The sequence below is a fragment of the Bombus impatiens genome, unplaced genomic scaffold, assembly GCF_000188095.3.
Source record: "Bombus impatiens unplaced genomic scaffold, BIMP_2.2 scf_0197, whole genome shotgun sequence".
Lineage (NCBI taxonomy): Eukaryota > Metazoa > Arthropoda > Insecta > Hymenoptera > Apidae > Bombus > Bombus impatiens.
The window spans coordinates 1,938,301-1,950,367 of NT_176616.1; the positions used below are offsets into that span (position 1 = coordinate 1,938,301).

Consider the following 12,067-nt stretch of genomic DNA (forward strand, 5'->3'; position numbering starts at 1 on the left):
CGTTTATTGGATGAGGATATTTATGTAATCATATTACCGAAAAGAATGAATGAGACGTCTCTCGTATTACGAGGAGCTACTTAGGAATTGATATTCGAATTGACATGGACATTTTCTATTCTTACGGTCATTGCAGAAGAGATAGAATTTATTCATAGAAGAATTTAAAAGTGTTTTTAAATTATCACTTTCTATATTGATTTCTGTTTTATGAAATATGTAACCCATATGTAATCCATTTCTCCCGAGAATGGAACACTTTATAAGTTACATTATTTCATTAAATTATCTTTCGGAACCACAGTTGCAGATTTCAATTCTTTACTGATACATGCTACTAAATAGAATTATATTAAACGATGAAAATTCATTTCTAGAAAAAAGAAAGTGATACTAATTTTTACGATCAAATAGGAAGCTATTATTCATGTCAAAAATAAAATATTGATCATTTTCAATGCAATATATACTTGACAGATCAAAATTACTATAGTAAAGCAGTATTTGACAGAAATAACATCCTGAATGAACTGCCTTACTAAAAACGAAACATAATTTATATTATAAGAACATGTTGAACTTTTGACCTACCCAAGTCGAAGCAGCGACACCGTGGAAGGGACAGCAGGAGGAAAACGCCGATCAGAAGTCCTCGTAAAGGACCCAGATCCCGCTTGGGTTCGAGAACTGGCATATTGCTGGTGACCTGAGCCATCGGCGAGCCGACAACCTGCTCCTCCTCATCACTAACTGTCGACGATTCTGACCGCATCGGTCATCGAGCACGTTCCTGGCATCGTGATGGCCGAAAGGTGGTGAGTGTTCTCGCCGATAACCTGCGCATAGTATAATCCCTGTTAATCCTCTGCAGACGCCACAGAAACGTCACTGACAAACGTTTCAAACCTGTTGGTAATATAAGTCGACGTATTGACATTAATACGATTTATATCTCTGTAAAAGTCTTCGAATTCAAATTATTATAGTAGCTGACGTTAAAACCGTATAAGGAGATAAACGATTAGTTAATAAACGGATTAAGATATTCTTTCAAAGACAATGTTTCATATTTATATTTTACCGATGAAACCGGTGGTTGAATTTATCATAAGGTGATTCGAGCACAATGGAACGACAGTGGAATTCGACTAGGTATCCTCCGATGTTACAGAGGACAATCGAAACTCTTTGAAACAGGTACAATTCGACCTGACATTCGGTCTTCCAGAACTTGATCGTTTCTCTTTGAAATCGGTAGAACTGCGAAGCTCCCGCTTCAATTCACATTGCCTATGTGAAGTAGCAAATGCAACCATAATCTCACCGCAACTAAATTTGATTCGACTCTGTTTAACTAAATGAAACTTAAACGTGTCTAAATCTTAAAAAGATTATGTATCGATTCACAGTTCTAAATTCTACGATAATTTCTTGACACAGATCTACCGGCATATTATCGAAACGGGCAGCCACAGTAGAATAGTACCGCATTAGGTCAGACGCGAAAACAATAGATTTGAGTCTCGCTTAACGCTTTTGGATTATAACAGGAATATTTTTCTAATCTTTTGAAATATCTGCCAAATGATTTATCGATGAAGGTATCAAACATATTTCAATCGAACCTTATTGTATCGGATGTGATTCAATCGAATCTTATCGGGGTTGAATAAGATCCAATCGAGTCTGTATGGAATGGAATCCAATCATGCTCTATTCGCATTAAATCAGGCCCTACGAGTTGCCATCGTGTCGGATAAGGTTCTATAGGTCCCCTATCTGCACGAATGAGGATCGGACGGGTCGTTGTGTGCCATATAAAGCTCGACCGACTTCTACATCATTGGATTCAATTAAATGTCATGTTGTTAAATAGCATTAATAGCATTCGTTTGCGCTTGGCCAAATCATACGCTTTGTAATTATTGTTAATTGAAAGAGGAAATCGTAGTTAGCTTTACCGTACATTCCAACCAATCAATGATCGATTTATCTAATAATAAATGAACAAATAAAATTGATATTTACATAGAAATGTTTTTCTTTTTGAGAATTTATTTCACGTTATTTGGATTTAAAGTCAATTTCACATAATATATTTTTATCGTAACTTTGAGAAAAATGATTCCACAGTCGTATTCGCTAAAAAAACGTGGAATATTATTCACGCTTCGAGATTGCTTTTATTTCAAGGATATTGAACTTTTCACCCCGATGTAGGTCAGAGCCAGCTTTAAAATCGTGTACAAGAAATCTTACAAAGTATACGTAGACACAGAATCACGCGTGTCCCGCATGAATAATTCATTAATGTAACTTCGTCGGCTATAAAATTTTAATTGCGCCTTCGTTATTAATGAACACGATCGTTCCTGGAGAAAACGTTAAGAGACCGTGTAATGGCAATTGCTTTACACGAACGCGCAGCTTACACAACTCACGCGTGTAGACGATGATGGACGACAACCGGCGTTGCAAATGCGCTTCGCGTTGCTACATTAACGTCTGACATATCTCGCGGACATCCTAACGTCGGTTTGCTTGTACGGCGTCCAAACAAAAATTTCGCGTCACGAATGTACACATTTACATTCATTTGATTTATCAGATATGAAAGGATGTATACATCCCAGTTTATTTGATTTATCAAATATACAAACGAATTTAATCCGTGTACATACTAACATTCTTTCATACTTTAGAAATGTTGGATTACATTATAGATAGACCTGACACGTAGAATATGAAAGGCGAGAAATATTATATTTGAATAATAATATAATGTGATTTAGATACATTGTATGCTCGGAAAAACACTGGTATACGTATTTCCTACGACTATTTATTCTCACATTCGCACATTTTCTCCCTCTCTCTCTCTCTCTCTCTCTCTCTCTCTCTCTCTCTCTCTCTCTCTGTATTTCCCTATGTGATTCATTCGACGTGGGCATTCCCATGCAAGAGATCTATGATCTCAAGCATTCGGTTACAACACTATTTTTTCACCTTTAGCCTTCGAGGCTGAATGCTCTTGATTAACGCGGCTATCGCTTTGATCTACTTTTGAATCCGTCGAAAAAAGCACGTAGAAATTATATAATACGAGTTAATATACGAATTTCGTTAAAGTTTCAGGAAAGTTTGTCTATTCAAAAAGAAAGATTATTTGTTCGATGGGAAAGTCCGTATGTGTTACGTTCTTTCAAGAATGTATGCGCGAGATTTTTCAAAGGACTGCTTTATGATTCAGGTATGTTTAAAAAATTAGAGAATTCTGTGTGAGTTGTGCGAAAGATGAAAAAAGACAGAAATGTCACCCTTATTTTATTATCGATAAATGTAGGTTTATACGTTTGATTTTATATTTAATGAATGACAACGTAATTGCGATCGAATCATTCCTGTAGTACAATGTTCCATTATAAAATATTAATCGAAAGATCAAAACGAAAGACTGTGTCATTTACCGAATTCAATTGCCGTCAGCATCCGTTAGACGTACACTTCTGTCGTTTAACTTCGTCTACGACCTTTTCCCCTATGCTATAGATTTGTGCACCAAGCGTCCCTAGGATTCGTTTGAAACTCCTAGTTATTCCGACCGCGTCGTCCTATGTAGGAAGTTCCCGGACCGTGTACAACTATGTACGTATGTAGTCCGAGTGGGTAGAACGGTTGTACGAGCGAAAGGAAGGCCGCGCTCTAAACAATCCGGCTATAGTCTGGAAGGGCTAGAAATAATTAGTAGCGGTACAACTTTAATCTGGCAACATTATAGTGGTATTAAAACGGCATGTGATGTATTAAGCCTGTATTTACGCAACACGGATTTGCCTCGCGCTAATTGAATGCGCCTTAACTTTTGGATATTCACGATGTAAGTAGAAACTGTGCGTCAATGACAGACACGTGAGCAAAGCCTTCAATGAAACTAGGAAATAATAATATCAGAACTAGTAATTAAATTTTAGTTATTGTAGTTACATTTCTAGGAGTTAAATTACCGCATTGGTTTAATCAGTAGTGTTGTAAATATGTCAGATTATTTCATAAGTGGTGCATTTTTTGAGGATTCAATTCAAAACGATAAACAATGAAACGTGACAATGAAAAATGAATACAAAATAGAGAAATAACAAATAATTGGGGAAAGTGAGGGAAATATATCGCTGATTAATATTAGAACTCTTGGAAACAGAAGTATGAAACTTGTTCTAAAAAAATGAATATAGAATGAGTAAAGGTAAGAAAAATAATTCAATAGATTATTAAAATTACAAGGTATGCAGCACGTTGTAGATTTATAAAACTAGAAAAAATCATAATTATCGATTTGGTTTACTCTGCTAGTTCTAGACATAATTACCGAAAGATAGCTATTTGATTTAATTTACGTATCGAAAAGAAATTCCACGTGGAACACATAAATTAGTAGAATAATAATTTTATTTCAATCATCCGAAGCAACTCGGAAAAGAAATAAGACCAAATTTCTGCTTTTACCGTTTATACGATACAGGCGAAATGGGAAAAGTCGGCGCAATTTATCTGATATAAATATATGATGGCAAAGTTCAATATCACACGAGCGGGGAAGAACACGTCTTTGTTTTCCGTGTAACATTTCAAGGATGCGAGGCCAACCCCGTATACTATCTGATATATAGCTATAGAATACGAAGAGGCTCGTAAAGCCGTCAGAAACAAGTGTTACGTCCTGTATTGAGGTTGTAAGATATGGTGGTATGCATGTACCCGAAACCTATAATGGAACTTCGAGATCGGACGCTTTGAATAGCCGATCACGTGGCCACGCGTTTAGAATTAGGTTGTACGTTCTCCCCATTTCCGACGAAAGTGATTTGTTGTCGGTAGGTTGAGATCAGGCAAAACCAACGGAAAATATAGAGCGACGAAACTCGTTCGATTAAAGCACGAAAAAAAAAAAAAAAAATAAAAGGCAAAAAATATTATCGAGAGATCATTCAGTTGATATTCTTCGCTTCCCTTTACTCTCACTCTAATTGTTCGCAACTATCGATCGTTAGCCAATAACGAGCGTGGAAAAGATCGAATTACACGCAACCGTAAACCGTGCGTTGTTAGAGTGACACAACATTGCGATAGTTCGTTGAACTGTGACACCGTTGTTGTTAAACGACACCGCGAAAAACTGCTCGTTTTTTTGAAAAATTTCCGCTTTGCGAGCTGAAATGATCTCTCGATTGCATTTTGCAAATCCTTTTATACACAACGGTGGAATTTAGATGCCAAGGTCGTCAATTTTTTAATTCGATAGCTAAGGAATTTCCGAGCTGAGTTAACAAGGTTTGCTCTCCTTATTTTACTTGAATTTTTCGACGTTTGAAGTCTGAGTTCGCGATCTATAATGAATTCTCTTGACTTTGGCTTATAGACGTTTGTGTATATTTCACTTCTCATAACGTTTTAGTTGGATTCTGGAAGGCGATCCAACGATGATTTGAAAACCAGGATAAATTCGCTTTTCTCATTCTTTATTTTCCACGATTGTGTATTTGAATTTTAAAGACGTTGGGATCCGACGTTGCAACCTGTAACAATGTCCTGTCTTGAGCTCTCAGCTTTTCATTTTCCTTTTCCTTTAACAGTAACTCATTTAAATTCTAAAATCCTTTAACCAGAAAGTTCTCTCTTTCTCTCTCTCTTTCTCTCTCTCTCTCTGTCTGGTGTGCGTTACGAGTTTCTATTTTGAGTAAATCATGTAAATTGATTCTAAGAACGATTAAATGATTCAAAGGCAGGTAATTTATCACAGACCAAAAACGCAGTGTATTAAATTACAAGTTGGTATAAGTTTTCCGTTAATGCGCTATCGCAATAAATTTTAAATAAACAACGTCGCATTGAATACCCTATTACTCACCTACGCTTTGTACCATTGTATCGTGCGATAAATGGAGAAATACCAACTATGGGAAAAAGCTAAGGGAAGGCGAAACGCTGATGTAAAATAAAACTGGGTCAACATCGTTATCTGGCGAAGAATCGAATTCATTAGACGCCCTATCTAATAAACGTTAAAAATAAACGTCGTTTCCGGTCACTCCGGTACACTCAAATTTCTATTGAATTATACTCCGGGAAGTCTGAATTGCCTTTAGAATAACATAACCGAATCTACTTCCTGGTACAACATGGCGTAGCTCTATGAGAATCGTCGGATTGTGAACAATTTCTCGAGCAATTCACCTAACAAGTACTCTTTGCGAGCAACCATTTGTGAATATCAAAAAACTTCCTTCCCCGACCTCTGGAACGCTAGGTTTTACCTACAAGTAAGGAACCTGTTTAATTTTAATTTAATTCCGCACACAAGACTCGTCGTCTAACCCGACGGATCTCCGACGCATTCGCAAAAAGCCGTTTTCAATGTTTCAGCGGATCGTTAGGCACTTAAATTGCCCATTTAAACGGAAGAAGGGCATTTTCAAAGAAAGAAATTCAGTCGCGCGAACTTCCACCATATTCCACGCTTAGATATCCTACTTCTAATATCCTTAACGTTTCGAATAACATCGAATCGCATTCGTGGTACGAATTTTCTTTCCATCTCGACAAAGATACGTTATACCAGTAAGAAAACTTAGTTTCAATTATAACTTGAACTTCGATTCTTCAATAAAAATAATTAAGTGCAAAGGTAAATCGTGTACCAGGCTTGATAAAAGTATAGATCGTGACTCTGGTTTGATAGAATTTCATTTAAGAATTTATACCATGAAGATGATCTTAAACTTGAAAATTAATTAATAAAGCCTTCGTGGGTCGTATTTTATTCACTTATCTATACACTCTAATACCAAAAATATAGAATCATCCGTATAAATCATGAAATATACCTTCTTCGTGCCACATATAATATTTCGATGTGTCGCACTCGACACAGTATTACAGCAGTGAATGCCACTGATTTAAATATAAGATAAATTACGAAAAACTCGTAAAGCGGACTCTCAGTTGCGAAATCGTCGATCAAATTTCAATCTGTCCATCGATTCATTCGATCTAGCTGTTATAAACTCGGATCGAAAACAAGGTGCGCAAACACGATAAAGAAAAGAAAGGGGACAGAAACGATATCGGTGAATAGGTTCCACAGAGTGGACCCAAACTAGAGTGATGCCTGTTGTAGCTTTTGTGTCGGTTCGATAGCCCGTGCAAGGCAAACAAGCCTACGGGACACGAAACAGGCTCTACGATGCGGAAGCGAGCCCGGCTTCCGTCCAATGGACTTTCCTTCTTCCGTTCACGGCATGTCGAGCACCGTCATTACGTCGTATGCAGACGAGCCGACGTTCCCAGCCCTACCGCGGGATGAAGCCAGACAAGACAGAAGAGAAACAGACTAAGGATACGCGAGGGGGTCGAGCCGAACGAAAGGATTTTCGGATGCAAATTTTATTCCGTTTCCTTCTTCGCGATCCCACTCCTCTTTCCCCCAACTGCTCATTCCTTTCCATTCGTCTAACCAGTCAGCCTTTCTCTCTGGCCTTTTTTTGTCTTCCTTTCCAACTTGCCAGTTTCTTTAACCGATCTTCTATCCGACGATCCCGCGGGATCCTTTACGCGTCGTCAACCAACTAGACAGAATTATCGCAGACGGTTTTTCGCGAACCACCGCGACGCCGGTTTACCAACTTCCGACCGAGTTTTGCGAATCGTGCAACGGTCCCGTCCCGGGAACCATGTTTCCTCGTGGAAAGGGAAAAACACGATACAAGCGACAGAGTTAATGAATTCTGACAGGTTGCCAGCTACCGTTCGACCTCCTGGGACAACCAAGCCCCGCCGACACCTTCGTTCAAGAAAGATTTTCAGCTAGCCGTCGCGACCTGTCGAGAGAATGCTCCAACAAAATAACGCAGTCTGGCCGAGACAATCGGCGAATGCGGCAAAGTAGGTGCAATTGGAAACAAGATCGTTACGTAAGGTATTTAGTACTTCATTTTCGTTTCTTTTTTCGTCAAACGTCACGATGATGGGACAGAGAAATTTTGGAGGAAATTGATCAATTCGATGAGATGGTTTTGCGTTGCACATTTTGCCTCTACAAAAATATTTCAATACAGTTCAGAATTTTTAAATTTCACGAAAGGACTGTATATACTTCCTATGTTATCGAAGGTAACAGTATTTCAATTAGAATACGTCTCTTATTTATAACGCTTATTTATTCGCTGTGAATAGTTGTTTATCAGAAACAGTGAAATAATTTTCGTTCTCTAAGGATAACTTTCTAACCCTGTACGGTCGTAAGCCTAATACATTTAATAAAATTCAAAGTTGATATACCTATTAAAGTTCTGACAACACTGGAGAAGAGATTGTAAAAACGTAAAACTCGTTATTTTTTTTTACGTCGGCTAATGTATCACGGATTACTTGAGGGGGAGGAAAAGGTGGAAAGAGAAGAACGGTGAGTAAGCCTCCCTGGGGGCTGGAAGAAAACGTGTTACAGGGAGAAAAGTGCAGGAAACTATAAAGTCTTCTAAGTCGATCGTCGTTAAGCAAGGATTTACCGATTCTTCGAACAGGATAACATCTATGTAGGTAGTTCCCGAGCATTGTTAGATACACCTTAGGTCCAACCGTTTCTTTTTTCGTGAACGGATCCAGCTTGCCTTCGAGAGATCAGTCGATAACGCGTGCCTCGTCTCGATTACGCCGTATTCGAGCTTCAGGATTCCGTTTGAATTGCGACTCGATCGTTTCTCCTCTAACCTTCTTCTGCCGTGCTCACCTCGCTACCTTCGAATAATCGCGTCTCTTTCCTTCGAACGGCCGGAGGATTCGAGAAAACACGGTTATTCGATCGGGAGAACACCGTGACACTTTGTCGCCCGGTAAAGATCTCTGTCGGATCTAGAACTTGACGTCCGTGCACTGCTCACGTGAAATTTTCATGAGACAAGAACGTTCGCGTTTCGTCGGTCTAAGATTCGTTTAAGGCGATTACGCGCTTCACCGTGGCCAAGAAGTAAGAAAATCTTTTACTCGATGGGTAAATAGCAATAGATGTTTCTGACAGAGAAGAAAATGATCTGACGATTCTTATTTCTTTTTCTCTTACAAAAACGTAGTTTACGTACTTGGTTGTTTATCTGATTGATGTTTATTCAGATTGTTACAAAACGATTGAAATGGAAACGTATTTGCAGCCTATCGGAAGCTTAACGATGTTGTTCAGAATTATTCTACATCGTGTTTCTATAAAAATTTGCAGTTCAAAGTTTCTATAAAAAGCTCGAACATAGAGAATTAATCGGTGTTACGCGTCAATTCTGTACATAAGTACATATAATATAGAAGTAAATATTTTATACGAGACTTTCATTCGATAGAAAGCTCCATGGTTTCTAAATTATAAATTATCTACAATGTAAAATATCGTTAAATTTGGTCTTTTTTTTGAAAGAAAGTTATTCAATATAAAAAGCACAAGTTGTTAATATTAAAATGCGATCAATCTTTAATGTTGATTCTCTCTCTTTCTCTCTCTCTCTCGCTCTCGCTCTCTCTCATGTATTTTGATCGTTGCATATTCGACAGGAACGCTGTCGCTGCGGCGTTCTTCCATTTTCGATTTATTTCAGCTTACCGAATCGAAGAACCGATAAAGCAACATGCATTCAACGGAAAATATACGGAACGTTGACCAAAGTGCAACGTTTATCGTCTGCTCAGGAAAAATTGTAAAGTTTCCGACGGTCCTTTCGATTTCAATACAGAGTACCGCGTGGCTCGTCATGGCCCTCGAAAAATCGAAATCGATTTCACGGAACGGCGCAAAAATTCTACACCATTTCAACTGTACGTATAATGGACAAGGAGTCGACGTTGAAGAGCCTTCGATAGCGAGTAGAATTTTTCTAAAATCGAGCGATTCCCTTAGCATAGAACGCCGACGAACACAAACGTCGAATCGTAGAATCTCGACGAGGTCTGACTAATGCCCAACCTGCTCCACTGAAATTCTGATAAAACCTGTTTGTCGATATCTTTCCAAGAAATCTGCGATTCCTTCTCGATCTTTCGACAAGTTTTAATTTCCTCCATTGTCGTTCGTGTTTTAATTAAAAGGATCAAAGATCGAATCTTAAGTGTAAGTGATTGCAAACGACAAAACGAGCTCTTTTCCCTCGTTTTCGCATCAAGTGATAGGAAGACGGGGGACGATGCACGAATGATGACGATACTTTACCGGCTCGTTATTCCTTCTCCGAGTGCAGCGCTGTTATTAAAGCGACTTAATTTATATTTTTCATTAGTCGGGAAAGCAGATATCTGTGTTAAAGCTTTACTTAATTAAATTGCTATACAAACGACACCGTCGTGGATGGGTGTCTCGCATTGAAATGACCCGAGTAGAAGGGTAAAGAACGAAGTGGGGCGAGAGAAATAGAGGTCGGCGTTAATATTCACGGGGAAACGACGTTTTGAAGGCGGAAACGCCGGGTAACATTCTAAAGGAAAAGGGATCGAATTAACGAGCGGAGCTTCGACGTAGCGGAACTGCCACCGACAAAGTGAAATTTTAATTATATTTCGAAAAATAGGACGTCGTGGAAAGAATTTCTCGAAGTCGAATTCGAATTCGAATTCGAATTCTGCACGTGATGCGACGATCGTGCCAGACATTTCGGAATCTCGATTCGCGCCGGAAGACGAGTATCAGTAGAACTCGAACATTTCGAGGACTTTTAAACGCGTTAATGACCAGCATTCACTCTGTACGGCTGGACACGTTGGATTTCCGCCAATCAGCGCAGCAATTAGCGGAATTCACAGAACGTGCTTACTCGGCAATCGGGTAAAACTATCGGACGGCTAAACGGCAGATTTTCGGTCTTAATAAATGTACTGGTCAAAATAAAAGCGATCGCTCGACGAGAAATATTTCGAACTCTCATGAAATTTCCGCCTACGTATTAAATAACGAGAAATAACGTGGAGTTCGTTTTTAAAATCCCCGATCGAATCCATGCAGAGCAAACGATCGCCGAATTGGGACTACACGAAAATTTCAATACTTTTTTATCTTTTTAGCAAAATTAGCGTTTTTTTATAGTGACAGAGGTTATTAGGAATCAAAGTGTTATTCACATGCATGTTAAGAATTTGAATGCACCTGTACACCCGAATGTACAAACGAATACCGGAATATTTTTCCATGAAACATACTCTGGCATAATACATTATCTATATAGATTAAATAATTATAACGTATACATAATCTTCCAGATTTACGTTCAGTAATAATTGGAACAGGCGAGAACAATCTACCACTTACCATTGTAATTGAAAAATTGAAATTTCCGCACGTGTTTCTAATTTTTTGATGATACCAGAAAATCTTAAATTCCTTGATATATTCAGTCCGCGAAAATGGCACGTAAACGTAAAGAGAAAAACGCTATTCATATTTTAAAATGCTTATCAAAACGAAACGCTCCACCACTTCAAACAGCGAATCAAAGAGAAATACGATCGAAACGTATCCTCACACTGAGTCGATCGAATAAAGAGCTGACGCGTTTACAACGAGCCGAGCGCACCGAAACGAATTCAATAACTAAATATAATCTCCATAAATCCTGGAATCCGTCGAATCCACGATTTCTCGTAAATTTTCCACAGCATTTTGGAGAGGAGGGTGGAATGTCGGTTGTATGAAAATCAGGCGACGGTATTTATCATAGCTGCGCGGGGTGATGGCGTATCGCATAAAACGGACGCGTCCCGCCGAAAGAACGAATCACGCGAACTCGATACACCGGAGGCGAAAAGCGGTCGCGACCGACCGATTAATTTCCGTTCGACTAACGCAATAATCGACGCCGGCCAGGTTTCCGCGATCGACGCCCGATGTCCTGTATGATATACAGGTATGTCGTGGCAATGTTAAGCCCAACGCGACTCTCATCGTGCTACTACGACGTCCGTATGGACCTGTGTAAGCATACGATCAAATACGACATTCGACCAATGCGACCAACACGTGTTCGAATCGTGTCAATGACTGACT

General features: G+C 38.9%; 1 protein-coding gene across 6 annotated transcripts in view; it reads right to left on the minus strand.

Moving 5' to 3' along the window:
* Positions 1 to 12,067, minus strand: part of LOC100745693 (discoidin domain-containing receptor 2) — a 224,952-nt gene that overhangs the window by 112,484 nt on the left and 100,401 nt on the right. For all 6 annotated transcript variants that reach the window (XM_003487647.4, XM_024366066.2, XM_033319603.1 and 3 more), the window contains one exon: positions 592 to 836. In XM_003487647.4, coding sequence (XP_003487695.1) covers positions 592 to 772 — 181 coding nt within the window. In that variant the 5' untranslated portion in view covers positions 773 to 836. The remainder of the gene's footprint in view (positions 1 to 591; positions 837 to 12,067) is intronic.